This window comes from Siniperca chuatsi, linkage group LG21 (genome assembly GCF_020085105.1).
Source record: "Siniperca chuatsi isolate FFG_IHB_CAS linkage group LG21, ASM2008510v1, whole genome shotgun sequence".
In the NCBI taxonomy this organism is placed as follows: domain Eukaryota; kingdom Metazoa; phylum Chordata; class Actinopteri; order Centrarchiformes; family Sinipercidae; genus Siniperca; species Siniperca chuatsi.
This window is the reverse complement of record NC_058062.1, coordinates 7,640,464-7,655,240: the sequence shown is the minus strand read 5'-3', so window position 1 is coordinate 7,655,240 and position 14,777 is coordinate 7,640,464. Positions and strand designations below refer to the sequence as shown.

Below are 14,777 nucleotides of genomic sequence, written 5' to 3'. Positions count from 1 at the left end.
CACACTCAAGGACTAGAACAGCATGTTTTAATGTATAAAGTTAAACTTTTATTTTTATAGGCATACACTGTACATAGCAGTAAATTCCATTTTGTTCATCTCCATTGAGAAAGATCTCATTTCAAAGTGGGCTTTAATATTTAATAAATGAAAAACAGAGTGAATAACAAATCTGGACATATAAAAAAATAAAGAAAAGATGATATATGATATTTTACATTCACATGTGGGGGACTTTAATATTTGGTCAAACACTGAAAATTTTGCTTTACCCATGGTCATAACCGTGCAAAGTTTACCTTAAACACACCTCTGTTAATTACGCAACACATCCACACTGTTTCAGCCTTTTTCAGTGTGGAATCACTTGGCACTTGTATGATTATATGAAGGAAGACATTTACTGTGTGACTAGTTAATTTAGTAATGATTTCCCTCACAAAGTGTGAAGGCCTCAAGATCATGTAAACATGATGATAAATGTTTGATGTGCACGTTGCTCAGAGTACCAATAGAATGAGTAAATGTGTAAAATGAAATGAGGGATGAGATCTCTTCACCATCATCTACAGGTTACATTCAGTCAGTCGGTTTCTTGTCTGGTTGCCTATTTTTGCAGAACAACGATATAAATGCACAATAACTTATTTCACCATAAAGATGTGGTGGTGATACTAGCCGCTGAAAAGGTTCATAGAAGAACATATCTGTCATACCTGTAAGCTGTCACACCTGCCTGTTCTTCAAAAGTTCTTCTGAAGAACATACAGTGGGTAACATGACACTACAATACTAAGTGACTGCACAAAGCAGCATCTGACTGAAGCTAATGCTGTGGCCTAACATGTTTAATGGTTTGTTTAACCAAGAGACAGCACATGCATTTCACTGATCATCATTAGGTACTATGTAATAACTTGCATTACATATTGAGAGGTCAAACAAAAGCCTATAAGAACAGTAACAAAAACTGCTGAGCAAGTAACACACTGTATGATGGATAATCACGGCCTCTTTGCTGACAAGATGGAACAAAAAAACAACCATGTGATCCTGGTGCAGTAAGCGATACAGATTAATAGCATTTCCTCTTTAAATAGTTTAGTTTCATAAGCTTGGGGTATACAGTCTTGCAGGTAGGTGGGTGGGTTTGGGTAGATGAGAGGAGAGCTGATGGCTGTCACTGAAGAAGGTCGTACGGTGTCTGCAGAGCAGGAGTACCTGCAAACAGTAGGGAGGGACTTTCTATTTTTGGAAGTGCTGCAGAAACGGCAGAGACAGCGACTGTTCATAGAAACACATCAGCTAGATGTGACGCTGCAGGAAGGGATAGAAGCATTAGTGGGTGGCTGAGGAGTTAGGGACAGGTTATGGAGATAGGCAGCAGGTGCAGCTAAGTACAGTCTACCTCCCTCTCTATCCCCACATATTTGAGGGCATCGGCTTGGCTGTATCTGCGGGAGGAAGATGATATAAAGACTCTGAGTTAGTATACAGTATCTGCAGAAACTAGTAATTCAGTCACAATGTACAGCAACCTTGTTTTTTATTTTACTTTGAAGCTGATGGAGAGTCACAAAAAGGCCCGTGACTCTACCTGTAGTCAAAGAAGAGCTCTTCTCCTTTCAAGATAGCTCGTTTGGCAAAGATTCCAATACGGTGGTCTCCATTCACCATTACCACTGCAATGGCAGCAAACATAACATCAGCCAACAAAAGACTGCTTTCATCCCACAAAAATCCTATCCATTCATATTTGACTTAAAAGCAAAACAAACTGACTCCTACCTTTTGCGTAGCAGTTGGGATTAACTGAATGATTTGCAAAGCGGATTTTGTTCCCCTTTCGCGTGGCATCCACAACGAAGTCTACTGAGAAACATAGAGTACATTAAGAGTTACTTAATATAACCATGGTATGGTTATGATCAGAGGGAGTGGGGAATACTTGCCATTGTTCAAGTTGAAAAGGAAGCTAGACATGTATTTGTCATAGATCCTTCCACGTCGGTCTGCCTCATCTTGGGAGATCAGCTGCTCATGCACACACACAGGAATAATAAACACTTTAAGTACAAAACTTCAATCAAGCTGAGAGCTTGTAAATAAAATGTCTTCAATCTGACTAAACTGCATGGGCTTGCCTCTCCGCAGTATTCAGAGATGAACTCATTCTTCTGAACTGACTCTTTAATGAAGGTGCCCCATCCGGCAACATCTGATGGAGCCAAAAGCAGGTGCTGAGAGAAGTCAGATGCAGGTTAGGACACCACAAGTCATATGAGTGATCTAAGCACCACTAACTTGTCTCCAGATTAACAGAATATCAGATTTGAAACATTTAACCACTTAGACCTTCAAGTGTCCTTGTGTACCTTTTTTAGGCCTCTCTGGATGCTGCAGTTCTTGCAGGAGACCCCTTTGCTGTCCCAGTGGTCTGCAGTGCCGCAGGTCATGCAAAGATCTGGGTCACACTCCCTCACAGCTAGGTAGCAGGGACACTGTTTAGTGTTGCAATGTGTCTTACACCTGCAGCCTGGGAAGCGATTCGGGCCTGGAAAACATTTAGACAGACAGCTGCTCTGAAAAGCTTTATGAGTTAACTGCATGCAGCAATACAGAAAGATAATACATAACATGACTTGGCAGAACACAACATGATTATGATAAATAATTCCATCTCAAAATGCTGTTGCACAACAGAAGCTCAATGGCTGAGTAATGCTGAGAAGCCCATCCGTCAGGGACCTCTGCTGGCAGATATGCTGAAATGCAATTTTGCAGAGTGTAACATAACACCCTCCGGGCAGATGAACGGAAGGATCAGGCAAGAATAACCGAAATGTCTTTCCAGCAGACTCTGCTTGGGGAAAACTGTCCATAACAAGAGCTCTAGGCAGCATTCGTCTTCTCTGTCGTGCCGTTTTAACCTCCCATTCCCAGCCTGTGTGGGTTTTATGTGTCTGTATTATCAAGCATTGTTTAGCTGGAGCTGTCTGACTCATACTGATGTTGGAGATGATGTTGATCAGTGTCACATCCCTTTGATTTCTCTCCAAGTTGTTAGAGCACACACATGTGCAACCGAGGGCTGCTTCCTGTTTGGCCCTGGCTCTCCTCTGCTACGGGAAAAGGCGAGGTAACAGTAGGGTAAGGACAAGGGGGGAGAGAAGGTGACTGAACCACAACAGAAGAACAAATTAGGCAAAACCATCTTTTCCAAACCATAGCAAAATGTTTACTTCATCTTATCTTCTTTCTTTTTTGTATACTCTCCAGAGAGCAAAAAACAAAATGCATTCCTCCACCATGTGGCCATTTCAGAAAACACAGTTCTGGGTCATTGCTGCTGCAGCGAATGCCTCTTTGTGAACGCAGCTCTGTAATAAACAGACACCCACCTATCTTCGCCAGAGGACAGTTTCTCCTCTGACCACTGCCAGAACACTGCAGAATCGTTTTACATTCTGCTGCCCTGCTCTATTGTGGCCTGGCAAAAGGGCTTTAAAGCTACTGAGAGCTTTCAGTGGAAAATGTGGTTATGACAAACAATTTTCTTTTAGTATCACAAGGCAGAACAAGCTTATTGTGTGCTTTTGTTTGTTTAAGAAAGAAAAAATGCATACAGTATATGACAGCATGGTCTCAAAGGTGAATAAGAAAGGTGACACTCACACTCGTGCTGGCACTGGCAGAACTTCTCACAGAAATTCTGGGTCATCACACATGGGCAGGAGCTGTCGCATGGATGATCGGGGTGATCACATGGCTGGTAGTTAAACACCTGATTGGATGAGTTATCTAGAGCAACAGAGGACAAAGCCCTCAGACTGGCACAGTAAGCTGTGTTGTATTTCAGAGGGCATAGTGTAGTAATAGTCATGCTGTGACGTTTTATTTTGAGATGAACATACCTTTCTTTAGCTGAATCTTTGCCCATAACCTACCACATTAAACAAACAAATTACAGGGTTTATTCAGCTTGGTCAAAAACTCCTCTAACTTGTTCCACACCTATTCAGTTAATTCACTTGAGTGACAAAAATTTAAATGTGACAGGAAGACCAAATGCAGTTTTAATACAAATGCAACAGTGCAGAATACATTTATTTCTGCATGACTTTATTTATTTAACCTTAATCTATTCAGGGAAGTTTCACTGAGGGCCAAGCTCCCTTTAGCAAGAGATCATGTTGTGATCATGTTTCCATCATTCAGCAAAGGGAGGGCAAGAGAGGGAGAATAACTGGCGATATCATGCCTGTGTTTCCTTTTTTTCTTTTGGGGCGAGATGCCTCCATCAACCAAAGGAACACGATGGATAAGGGCCTCCTTCACTGCAAACTCGTACACCTGTGGGAAATGAAAATGACATGAACAACACATCCTGCTAATTTATCACAAATGTACACTGCTGTGAGGAAATTCTGTTCTCTTCATCATAATTATGTTGTGTAATGTAATGCCGTTCAAGCTGAAAAGCACATCGCCACGATTACGCCACAGAACATCCTGCCCCCTCCATCCTGCCCCCTCCATCCTCTGCTATCAAAACTCCACTGCAGAAGCCAAACATACACATGCAACCACCTTTGGCTGCCAATACACAGATTTGGCCTCTTCCCTCGGACACAGACATACATAATGATGCAGCTGGTTTCAGTATTTCCACTTAGTTAAGCAGTGGGCGGGGCCCTCTGGATGCCAGCAGGGCTGTGACAGACAGTCCAATACAGCCCCCGGACTGGTCTGGCCGTGGGACAAGAGGCGCTACAGGGGTTGGATGTAAATGGGCAAGCCTGCTTCAACATTACTTAAATATGTCAAGATTTGTTTTACCTGATCTTTACTGTGCATTGTGCTCAAAAGTAAAACATTTTGAAATCTAATTTAGAAGTTGTAAAATATTTTCTACAAGGCTTATGCACAGCCCACATGACACTCAACTGACATAAGTTTGAGAATGTCTAAGACTGAATCATGAGAGAATATGAGAGACGTCACATCTGGTAAGCATCCCTGTTAATGATGCCACATGCCATTCTCTCTGTAGTCAGCCCAATTATCCACACCATAAAACCAGGCACAGGATGCATGTGTTATTACACTCCCATTGACGCAAGCGCAACACAAATCAGCAACGTGAGTATGTTGTCTGCTTCATTTCAAAACAACAATGTGTCAGTTTCAGAACGTATTAGTCAGAGTTCATTATTTAACATTTAAAACTATATTTCATAGCTAATATAGCTAGTAAACAACAGATGTACAATTGCTGTGCTTTTACTGTTAGTGCTAATTCTCTAAAATTAAGACCTCATTTCTTATAAATGCTCTTGCTTTTATTTCCTATTTGTCACCACTCTCTTTCCATGCCCTTGTTTTATGTGTGTTCCCTTTCTTTTCTACTCTACTGAAGTGTTTTCTCATTCCAGCATCTGGCATTTTAAAGGGGAACTCAACCAATTTTACACATCAAAATCTGTTTACAGGTCTTGGGGAGTATTACTGCATATGTGAAAAATGTTGTTTGATGCCTTTAGTGGCTCCAGAGGCAACATTGGTTGGAGCTGAAGACTACAAGTTAAAAATGGCAAAATAAATAAAATGGAGTTAGAAAGATGTGAGGCCCGCTCCTCATCTCTGCTTGAGGCTAGCGGCTCATAGCTACATTAGCCACTACTAGCATAACACACTCAGACTGAATTGTCGGCGGTCCGGTAGTTGCATTGTGGGTAATGTAGGTACCAGGTTTTGACAAGGAATAAGAACGCGTGAAATAAAAAAGACGATATTTTTGGTTCTGCTTTTAAACATCGTGAGTCTGATCCTATATGTAGCAACTTAAAGAAACATAATTTGTTTAGATATAAGCCATAATTTGTTATGTGCTATCAATCATTATTAGTCAGTCACTACATTGTTTAAATGGTGAATGAATACAGCAAAGTTAGTGCACATCTTCTGCTTATGGTACAAGAGGAAACATGCTGAGATGGGAAAACTGTTAAGAGTGTGAACATTTCACCTCCTTGCAGTTCTTTGTACCGATGAGGCGAGCGATGGAGCAGAAGTTGTTGAAGTATGTGCCGTGTAGCACCCTGAACAGTGACTCCTCGGCCCCGCTCCACTGGACCACACAGCATGCTTGCTGCTCCCCGTCATCATCCCCTGGACGCAGCTTGGTGGGAGTCTGGCACCGCGAATTCCCCTCTGTTTACACACACACACACACACACACACACACACACACACACACACACAGAAAAACACTTTAGTATCACTGACTAAATACTTTTGGCAGAAAGTTTGTTTCATAATTTTTGAATCTACACACATGCAGCTGCACACACAAACACTTTTCTATTACTTGGTCTTGGCAAAAGGTTTTAGACAGCATTTTATCTGCACACACACATCACTCGTGCTAATTTAACCCTTTGCCATTTTTAATATCTACACACACACACACACACACACACACACACACACACACACACACACACACACACTGGGGACCATAGGAATTGATTTAGCTTTCTGGATATTCCAGCCTGTACACCCACAGCTCGAGGCAGAGAGCTGAATGTTGCTTGGCAACAAGCTGAATGCAGCATTGCTGTAGCCACATGCCCCAGCACTGAGTATCTTTATTAATCTACTCAACAATCTGTTTTTTCCACATTATCTCAACACGTGCAAGAGAGTCTGCTGAGTCACTGGCTGAGCATAAGCAGTTTCCAAAACTAACAAAGACTTCCAGTGAGGCCCTGATGGCGATGAACAACAACCTGAAAGCTCCAGGGGAGGAGTGGACGATAAAGAGCCAGGGAAGATTGCTCTTATTTCCCCCCTGCTGCTCTCCACAAGAAGATGTCAACAGAAAAAAAACAGTATGAGGAGGGGGAGAGGGAACAAAGTGTTTATGTTGGGGCTGAAGTATGCAAAACTAATGGCTGGTTTATTTTGCTTGGCAAGAGAGAGCTGATATTGAGAGGAGATGTAAGAAGGGAGACAGAGGAGAGAACAGGATATGACTTGAAAGCTATCATCTTCAGTCAAATTTCACTTTTCTGAAGGGCTGCAGTCAGTCAGGGCAGACAGCCTTCCAGAAAGGGAGGGATTTGAGGGACGTTTCGGTAAATGATGCATCCAGTCAGTCATACAGTGACTCAGAAACACTGTCTATACTGTATGATGCCTCAAAGTAGACAGTCATTTCCACAATTTACCAGATCTGTACATTTATTTTAGACTAGCTGAGAAAATGGAAATCTCAAAACAATAGGCAATATATAGTAGCAAGTCAAAGTAACTCCAAAATAAGAAACTTTTAGATAAACTGAACCTTTTGCATAACTCCCTTAGTCGTCCTGGCTAGAGTAGACAAAGCACCTGGTGGTTTCAAAAGCAGCTCCAATCCCAGTTTCTGTCAGATCAGACTCCTACCTGAGGAGGAGGTGGTTTCATGGTCACTGTCGCCCTCTTTGCCTTCCTCAGCAGACCCAGATGGTCCAGGACAACTGGAGCTGGTGGGACGCTGCTGCCTTCGGCGCCTCCGAGACCTCTGTGATCGTAACATATTCTGATTCACAAACTCTTTAGCCCCTTTCTTCAGCAGAGCATAGGGGATGGGAAAAACCACAAAGAGTAAACAACAGTACTACAGTGTACAGAATGCATGAATAGGTAAATAATTGTGAGCTTGGCATACCTGTAACAGGAAGCAGTCTACACCACATGGTTCAGTCTCCATCCGGATCTCCTTACTCTTCCTCTTGTAAACATTGGGTGTAGCATGGAAAGCTTTATGAATGCAAACAAACATATTTTGACTCTCTATTGGACATCAGGTGATTAGTAGTTAGCAACTGTACGCAAATAAGTAAATAAAACACCCAAGGCGCACAAAAAAATGGCTGGGAAGTCATAGTATAATTCTAAAGTATTTATCACAATCTCACTGGGAATCAACAAACCTAAACTAAAATTAATCTGCAGGAGAAATAATAATAATAATAATAAACATAAATCAAGCCATTACGGTGGAGGAAACAGTCGTATTTGAAGCAACGTCTACAGAAGAGTGTGTGGAAGGAGTGTAACGACTGTTCCCGCTGCACAGACTTAGCAAAAGGTCCATCCAGGTTGGGGGTGCAGAGGGGGGGCAGCTTTACCGGGCTGGGGGGCTCCAAGAGGTCCTTGTACCTGTGAAGATGACAGGGCGAGTTTTAGTAGTAATATATATATTACCTGTGTACAGTTCTTTTGCCACAGTATTAGTACGCTCATGTGGTATAGATGTTTCTTTCTAAGTAAAACTCTTTCAGATGCTGATGCAACTGCTCCTTTGAGTTAGAGAGCCTGAGAGGGAGCCACCATTATTACTTTCCTCCCTGACAGCTTGCGTCTCCATGGTGAACACTAAGCAACAGCCTGTTCAGCATTGTGCACATAGATCCCCATTTTCACTGCACTTTTCTTACTTTTCCTTCAGCTCCTCCATGGTGCCCTTGTAAGGGAACATTGAGGCGATGGCTGTAAATATCTTATCGCTGGGGACCTTCTTGCTGCTGGACAAGTCCCTCACTTTGGGAGACAGAAAGAGACAGTGAACAGAGTTGGTTACACAAATAACCCAGTTTTGTCCACACATCAGGTTTTGATACAGATTCACAAATAAATCTTATGCAATATGTTCTTTTAAACATTTTGCAATGGTACAGAAGTGTTCCTAATGCTCAAGGCCAGTTAGCAATAACATGTTCTGAAAACAGTTCTCAGTGAAAATCATGATGCAATACAAACAGTGTAGTTTTCCTTTTTTAGCGTCTTTTTTGTGTGTTTATATTCATGGACCCCTCATCCATTGATGTATTTGTGTACCAGTAGCAGAACGTGTAGCCAGATGTGCTTCCATTTCACTATCACTAAGGGTTGGTGTATACAGCCTAGTTTCCCATAAAGCCTGGTACAAGAGGTCATTAAGTTCTGTAATTAGAGCTGGCCATATCAGTGTCATGGACAAACAGGTTCCCCCACACACAGTACCCATGCAGGGACACATGGGCAGCTTTAAAGTAAACAATGCCTGTGCAAGAGCTGCTGTGGCAGGGCAACCTTGTGGCAGCTGTAGAGTGTAATGAGAGGAACAGTACCAGCCCTGTTCATGCTGCAGCCCTGTTGTTCTCTCGCAGGACAAAGTCTGAACACACAGCTGAAGACTTGCTCACCCTCAGTAGTGCTCCTCCTCTTCCTCCTGATGAATGCCACAGTACCAGGTTTGATCTCTTCTGAACCCTCCACTGAGCTGCTCCTCATCACTCTCTCGTCCTCCTTCTTTCCTGTCATCTCTGCCGCCGCCGCTGCTGCTTCCTCCTCTTCCTCCTCCTCGTGGTCAGAGTACTGGCTCAAGGCCTCCACCAGCTCTTTAAAGATCTCGTCACTGATAAACCCCCCTTCTGGGAAACAATTAACACATCAGAATCCCTTAAATATTTATGTTTTCCACAGGCATCCAGAAATGCTAAAGAATGGCATCAGCTACATCATCAAATTCCCAAGTGAATGTTGCAGTGATATATACAATAAGAAAGGGGTTAGATTATGGGATCTGTGCAGACATCTTTACGGCACAGAGCATTAAACACACACCTCTGTCACCATGGACACCATCGTAGTTGTCGATGAGTTCCTCCAGGAAGGCCTCGTCCTGTTCCAGCACTTCGTCGCCCATATATGGAATGTTGTGAAGGAACGTCTCATCCTCCACCTAAGAAACAAAAACTCCTGTCAAGACAGGTATGCGACCAGCTGATGTTGCATGTCACACCACCACCTGTGATGCTTATGGCCTACAGCTGAAAACCAAAGTAACAAACAAGTACACTGACCTGTTAGTAGCAAATAGTTCACAAAATGTTCACATATTCCTGCCTCTGGACATTTCACAGTCCAACAAAGGTACACAAATGGACTGGAAATATAAGAAATGTAAACCAAGTTGTGTTGCAAGAGCAGCGTGTGTCTATGTTCTGTGAGCATGTCACCTTTTGCTGGTAAAAATTATTATTATTATTATTATTTTCAAAATGTTTTTTTTTTGGAAACCTTGCTTTTGCTTGTGTGTTCTTGAGTTCATTAAACTGGTTTAGATGTTCCAAAATCCACGACTGGTAGAATTTAATAAACTCACAGAGGATCATGTCTATTTCCATTGAACACATGAAAATCTTCAAAACTGGGATCAGGTGAATGAGTAAAATATTATATAAAGTGTGCTCCTGTCCCTGTAATAATGCTGTAATTGCATCACCCACAACACATTGTGGTTTATTTCATACCATGAAGTTGTGCTGCAGAGGCGACCAGGAGTACATGAAGGGGATTCCTGCCACTGTTGACAGTGGTCTCATGGCAATCGCTTGAGCTTTGAATGCTGGGAAGCCAAACTCCACTGTACACATCTGTAAGAGAACCAGAGGTGGGTTGGGTTATATAATTATTATTAATATATAATTGAATACACATGCTGCTTGACACCAAACAGGGAAAATAAACCCAGTAAACACAATAAAGTGGACCCTGACAGCATGTGGGAAGAGAAAGATGCTGTTATGCCCTCACTAGCTCCAACAGGGCCAGGACCACTTTTAGGCTGCCATATGATCCATTTTTGGCACACAGCTTTGTCCTGAGATATTTTAGTAACACCTGACAGCCAGGTGGGAGTCAGAACAGTATACTGGGGCTGGTGAAAATGACTCAACATGATGGACATGAAGAGTTTTCTCACAACACATTCACACAGTAATAATAGATTGAATTACTAGTTAAGCCAGAGCAGCCTGGGCAGGAATATGAAGACTGAGCTGGACAGTGCAGGTACGATGGTATGTAAAGTTATGTGTTGCAATGGCTATCATTTTACTCTCTTTAGCACATTACACACACACACACTATCCCCGTGGGGGACAGTCATTGACATAATGCTTTCCCTAGCCCCTTACCCTAACCTTAACCATCACAACTAAATGCCTAACCTTAACCCTTACCCTAACCCTAACCTAATTGTAAACTGTGCCCTAAAACCAAGTCTTAACCCTCAAAAAGCAGTCTCTACTCATGGGGACCTCAATTTTTGTCCCCACGGTGACACAAGTCCCCATGGGTTAGTGTGCATTCAGGTTAAAGTCCCCACCGGGATATAAGAACATGAAAAACACACACACATACTCACACACCTTCTTGCTGGCAAGAGCTCCACTAGAAGTTGACAGAGGGATGGACTGAATTCTGAGCCTGGACCACTCTGCATTCAGGACATTTGTCTGCTGCTCAATCTTTTGCCTGTTGGACATGTACAGGGTCTAGAAACAAACAGAACAAGGAGCATGTCACATGCACTGGGCACATAAACATACACAGTGACTGCTGTATATAAAACACACACCTACTGCACATCCCCACACCATGCATACAGTACACAGGCATACATTTGTTTATATGCAGAACTGTCAATAATTGGGTTGACCCACCTTGACCTTCTCTGCTTTTTTAAGGCGTTTTAATTGGCGAAGGCGCATATACTCAGACTTGACCCTCCGTCTCCACTCTAGCAGGCTCTGGGAGGGCGCAAAGGAGGAAAGCTGTGGTCTTGGTGTTGGTGGGGCAGTACTAGCGCCAGGGGCTGGGGTTGCAGCAGCTGTTTCCTCCATGACTCTTTAAAAAGAAAGAGATACTATGTGGCAAACCAGTCCAACATCACTTGGGTACGTGATTTATTGAGACCACTAAACAGGTTAGATTCTGTTGTCAACTTAAGCCTTTAGAGCTGAAAAGGGTGTTTAAAGGGCGCAAGGGAACACTACCAGATGAATGACTGCATTTTGGGCAAAAATGTGTTTTTTTAAGTAATTTCAGGTGTCTGTGGGACTCAATAGTAAGTGTATAGTGAGTTGTTTTCACCACCTATTCTATGATAATTCTCAATAATACAACTAAAATTGGTATGCTCATAATTGATTGTTTTGGTGTGATATGCTTACATATACAGTAAGTACTACATACTCTTTCCCTCTGCCTCTCGCAGACATAAAACTTCCCCATTCACCTTCACTATGAGTCTATTTGAAAGACTGCCCCCCTCTGTTGGAAAAACAAAATTGACATTTAATATAAAAAATGCCTTCCACACGGGTGCTTTAACTGCTTAGGGTAAGACTGCCGTTGGTCCTTTTTTAATCATGGATGACAGCTGACCAAATAATGAACAAACAGACTCATCATGTGTACACAAATAAGTAAAGTACATGAATTCAACAGCACGGGGCATCAACGTTGCTCAGGAGTGGGCGTGCCTCTCCAGAAAAGCAATATGAAGCGGAGCAAAAAAGTGCGTAGTACAGTTTTTCTGTGTTTTATAATCACCTTAGTGAACATTTACTTCCCTGTCTGCGCTAAATCAGAATCAAAAATAAGTACAAAGACAAAACTGAGCTCGGAAAACTGCTATAGTGCATTTTTCTAGACTATGAGTCGTGCACACGTTTCAGCCACAGCTATGAAGTGCGCTACGTCCTGTAGCTGCAGCCCCGTTCAGACAGAGCTACACAGTAGGCTATCCATTTAAATGTGCAATACTTTAAAGACGTGCGCAGCGAGCACCACAATGACAGCACGTTATTCTAGCGGACGCGTGTGCACGTCTACCTCTACATCCAGTGTCGCAGTTATTAAATACCTTCAAATCCACGTCTTGCGTCCTATTTGTTGCGACGGGAGCAACGCGATCAAGTCCCTGTCTGTTTTTTTATAGTAGAGCGATCCGGAGCAATTAAAGGCTGTCTTTGCTATGGATATGACGCATATACCGTCTCCGCACGGCGAGGGGATCTCAGAGAAATCCCTACGTTATCCATGGGCATGGTGCTGGAGGTTGTTGTTGTTGTAGCTTACAAATAGCTGCGCACTTGGCTTCGTTGAGCCAGCCCGAGCAGGAGGGTGACGTCTTTATTATGATCACAGCCTTTCCTAGCAGAGGAGGATTTATTACTATTCAGCGTCCTGGCAATAAAAAGTAGCGTGGAGCAGCGACAGCACAGCCGTTTACACATGCACACACAGGAACTGATGCAACTGTCCTGAGAGCTAGATCGCCATCTAAATGCGTGACGGCACAACACTCTATATGATATTAATGTAAGAAATAAATGAAATAATTTCAAAGGAATATTATGGTAATTTTTGAAATAGCGAAACAAATAGACGGCTCACAAAACCGGAAAACATATTCACATAGTAGGACTAATTACCCCGATTGTGCAGATTGTGTAGATGAAAAGTCTAAAAAATGTAAGAATAAAAATTTTTTAATAATTGAAAACTCCTATTGTGGAGTTCTGTCGGATGGAAAACAGTTCAGTTGTTGTTCTGCACTCCTCCTCCAGGGAGAACCCAACGCATTTTAGCCTCCGTGTTGAAACAGAGGGCTGTGTGAAGGTCCTCGGGACACTGATGCAGTCACGTACTCCATGTAAAATCCTAAATTGGACAACTTAAATTGAAAACATGACAAAAGAAACAAATGCACCTTTTTGGTTTGTGCTAAGTTTTTGGAAATGATCATTCTGATGAGTAGAAGGAACAGAATAATTTAAAGCCACAATTTAATTGAACATACGTTAACGAGTTATCTGATTTTATAACCTGATTGGGCTTTATTAGTAACAATAAGTTATAAGTAACAATGGTAAGTGAAGACCACCACGTGTATTCCTATTTAATTAATTTTATAAATACACAGAATTGTTTACCTTTTAGATATTGTGATTATTATCGATTTAAAGGATGTGCCTTTATCCACTTTTTTTACATGGCTTGGCTTGTGTCACAAATAGGCTATTTACATTGATTGTAATACAAATATGTTCCTTTGAGAGGCACTTGCAGCACCATAACTCTCTATAAGTAATAGCAGATATAACAATTTCTGAGGTGACTGTAAAATCACATGCTGTTGTGATTTGAATGTTTATTATTCTGTTAAAGTCACCCTCCACTCAAAAATATGTTTTTCTTCTTGATCCTACAGTTGGATGTTTGAGCTTCACTGTGCAGAATGATGTATGTGCAGAGTTTGACACTAGATGGCTGTTTTCACATTCATCTGCTGAAAGTTGAGAATTTCTCTGTGCTTATTGGAATTGTGATTTTAAGGGGTGGGCCTACAAGCATGATTTGTGACATCAAAAATAGTTTTGAAGCCAATCCTGGTCCAATTTTCAGCTTATACATGTGTGATGTAGAAATGTGAAGCCACCATTGCACATACACTCAGAATGAAAAAAACTTTAGAAATGAACACAGTTTGCATATTCATAGATTCTGGAATATTTAATGAGAAGGAGGGATGCCTTTTAAAGGATTTTAACGTGGAAATTATAGTTTTATTATAGTTATATTTTATCAGACACACATTATTGTTCCAAGCATACTATTTGTATATATGTTTTAATACCTGTCTGGAGGGGATCTTTAATATTTACAACAGCTTAGTTTATTTCTTCAAAATAAACCATTATTGGATAAAAGGAAACCACACAAATGCTTCTTCTCTGGCACAAGATGGCACTGTTCAGCTACACAAACACATGCTTATACAGTACATACACTAATCTAATTCGGATAAAGAAACCTGGCTTGACATGGTTTGGTCTGATATCATGCTATACCAACACGAATGCCTCAGTGTGTTTCTCTCCGATTACTGTGCTGCT

The 14,777-nt window shown here is 41.8% G+C and overlaps 1 protein-coding gene across 7 annotated transcripts; it reads right to left on the bottom strand.

The window, feature by feature from the left end:
* Positions 1-25: 25 nt before the first annotated feature.
* On the bottom strand, positions 26-13,468 carry ezh1 (enhancer of zeste 1 polycomb repressive complex 2 subunit). 7 transcript variants are annotated; one of them, XM_044180166.1, is made up of 20 exons: positions 13,314-13,468; positions 11,538-11,721; positions 11,244-11,369; positions 10,344-10,466; positions 9,655-9,772; positions 9,234-9,461; positions 8,487-8,589; positions 8,045-8,208; positions 7,715-7,806; positions 7,450-7,612; positions 6,029-6,213; positions 4,262-4,353; positions 3,915-3,943; positions 3,676-3,801; positions 2,376-2,554; positions 2,145-2,240; positions 1,953-2,034; positions 1,789-1,872; positions 1,598-1,682; positions 26-1,454 (listed from the first exon to the last, which is right to left on the bottom strand). In XM_044180166.1, exons 2-20 carry the CDS (start codon positions 11,715-11,717, stop codon positions 1,394-1,396), a joined length of 2,316 nt encoding a protein of 771 aa, XP_044036101.1. In that variant the 5' UTR covers positions 11,718-11,721; positions 13,314-13,468; the 3' UTR covers positions 26-1,393. The 7 variants fall into 7 exon arrangements, with proteins under 7 accessions (XP_044036101.1, XP_044036104.1, XP_044036102.1 ...); XM_044180169.1 differs by lacking the exon at positions 13,314-13,468 and adding an exon at positions 12,743-13,132 and having other exon boundaries at positions 9,234-9,458; XM_044180167.1 differs by lacking the exon at positions 13,314-13,468 and adding an exon at positions 12,873-13,131.
* Positions 13,469-14,777: the final 1,309 nt, after the last annotated feature.

Bases quoted from the DNA above. Each gene is read 5' to 3' on its own strand.
- ezh1 (XM_044180166.1), bottom strand. From the start codon at position 11,717: ATGGAGGAAACAGCTGCTGCAACCCCAGCCCCTGGCGCTAGTACTGCC. The intron at 10,467-11,243 runs GTGTGTGAGTAT...GTTCTCTTACAG, and splicing joins GAGCTCTTGCCAGCAAGAAG to ATGTGTACAGTGGAGTTTGG. The intron at 8,209-8,486 runs GTAAGAAAAGTG...TCATCTTCACAG, and splicing joins ATGGAGGAGCTGAAGGAAAA to GTACAAGGACCTCTTGGAGC.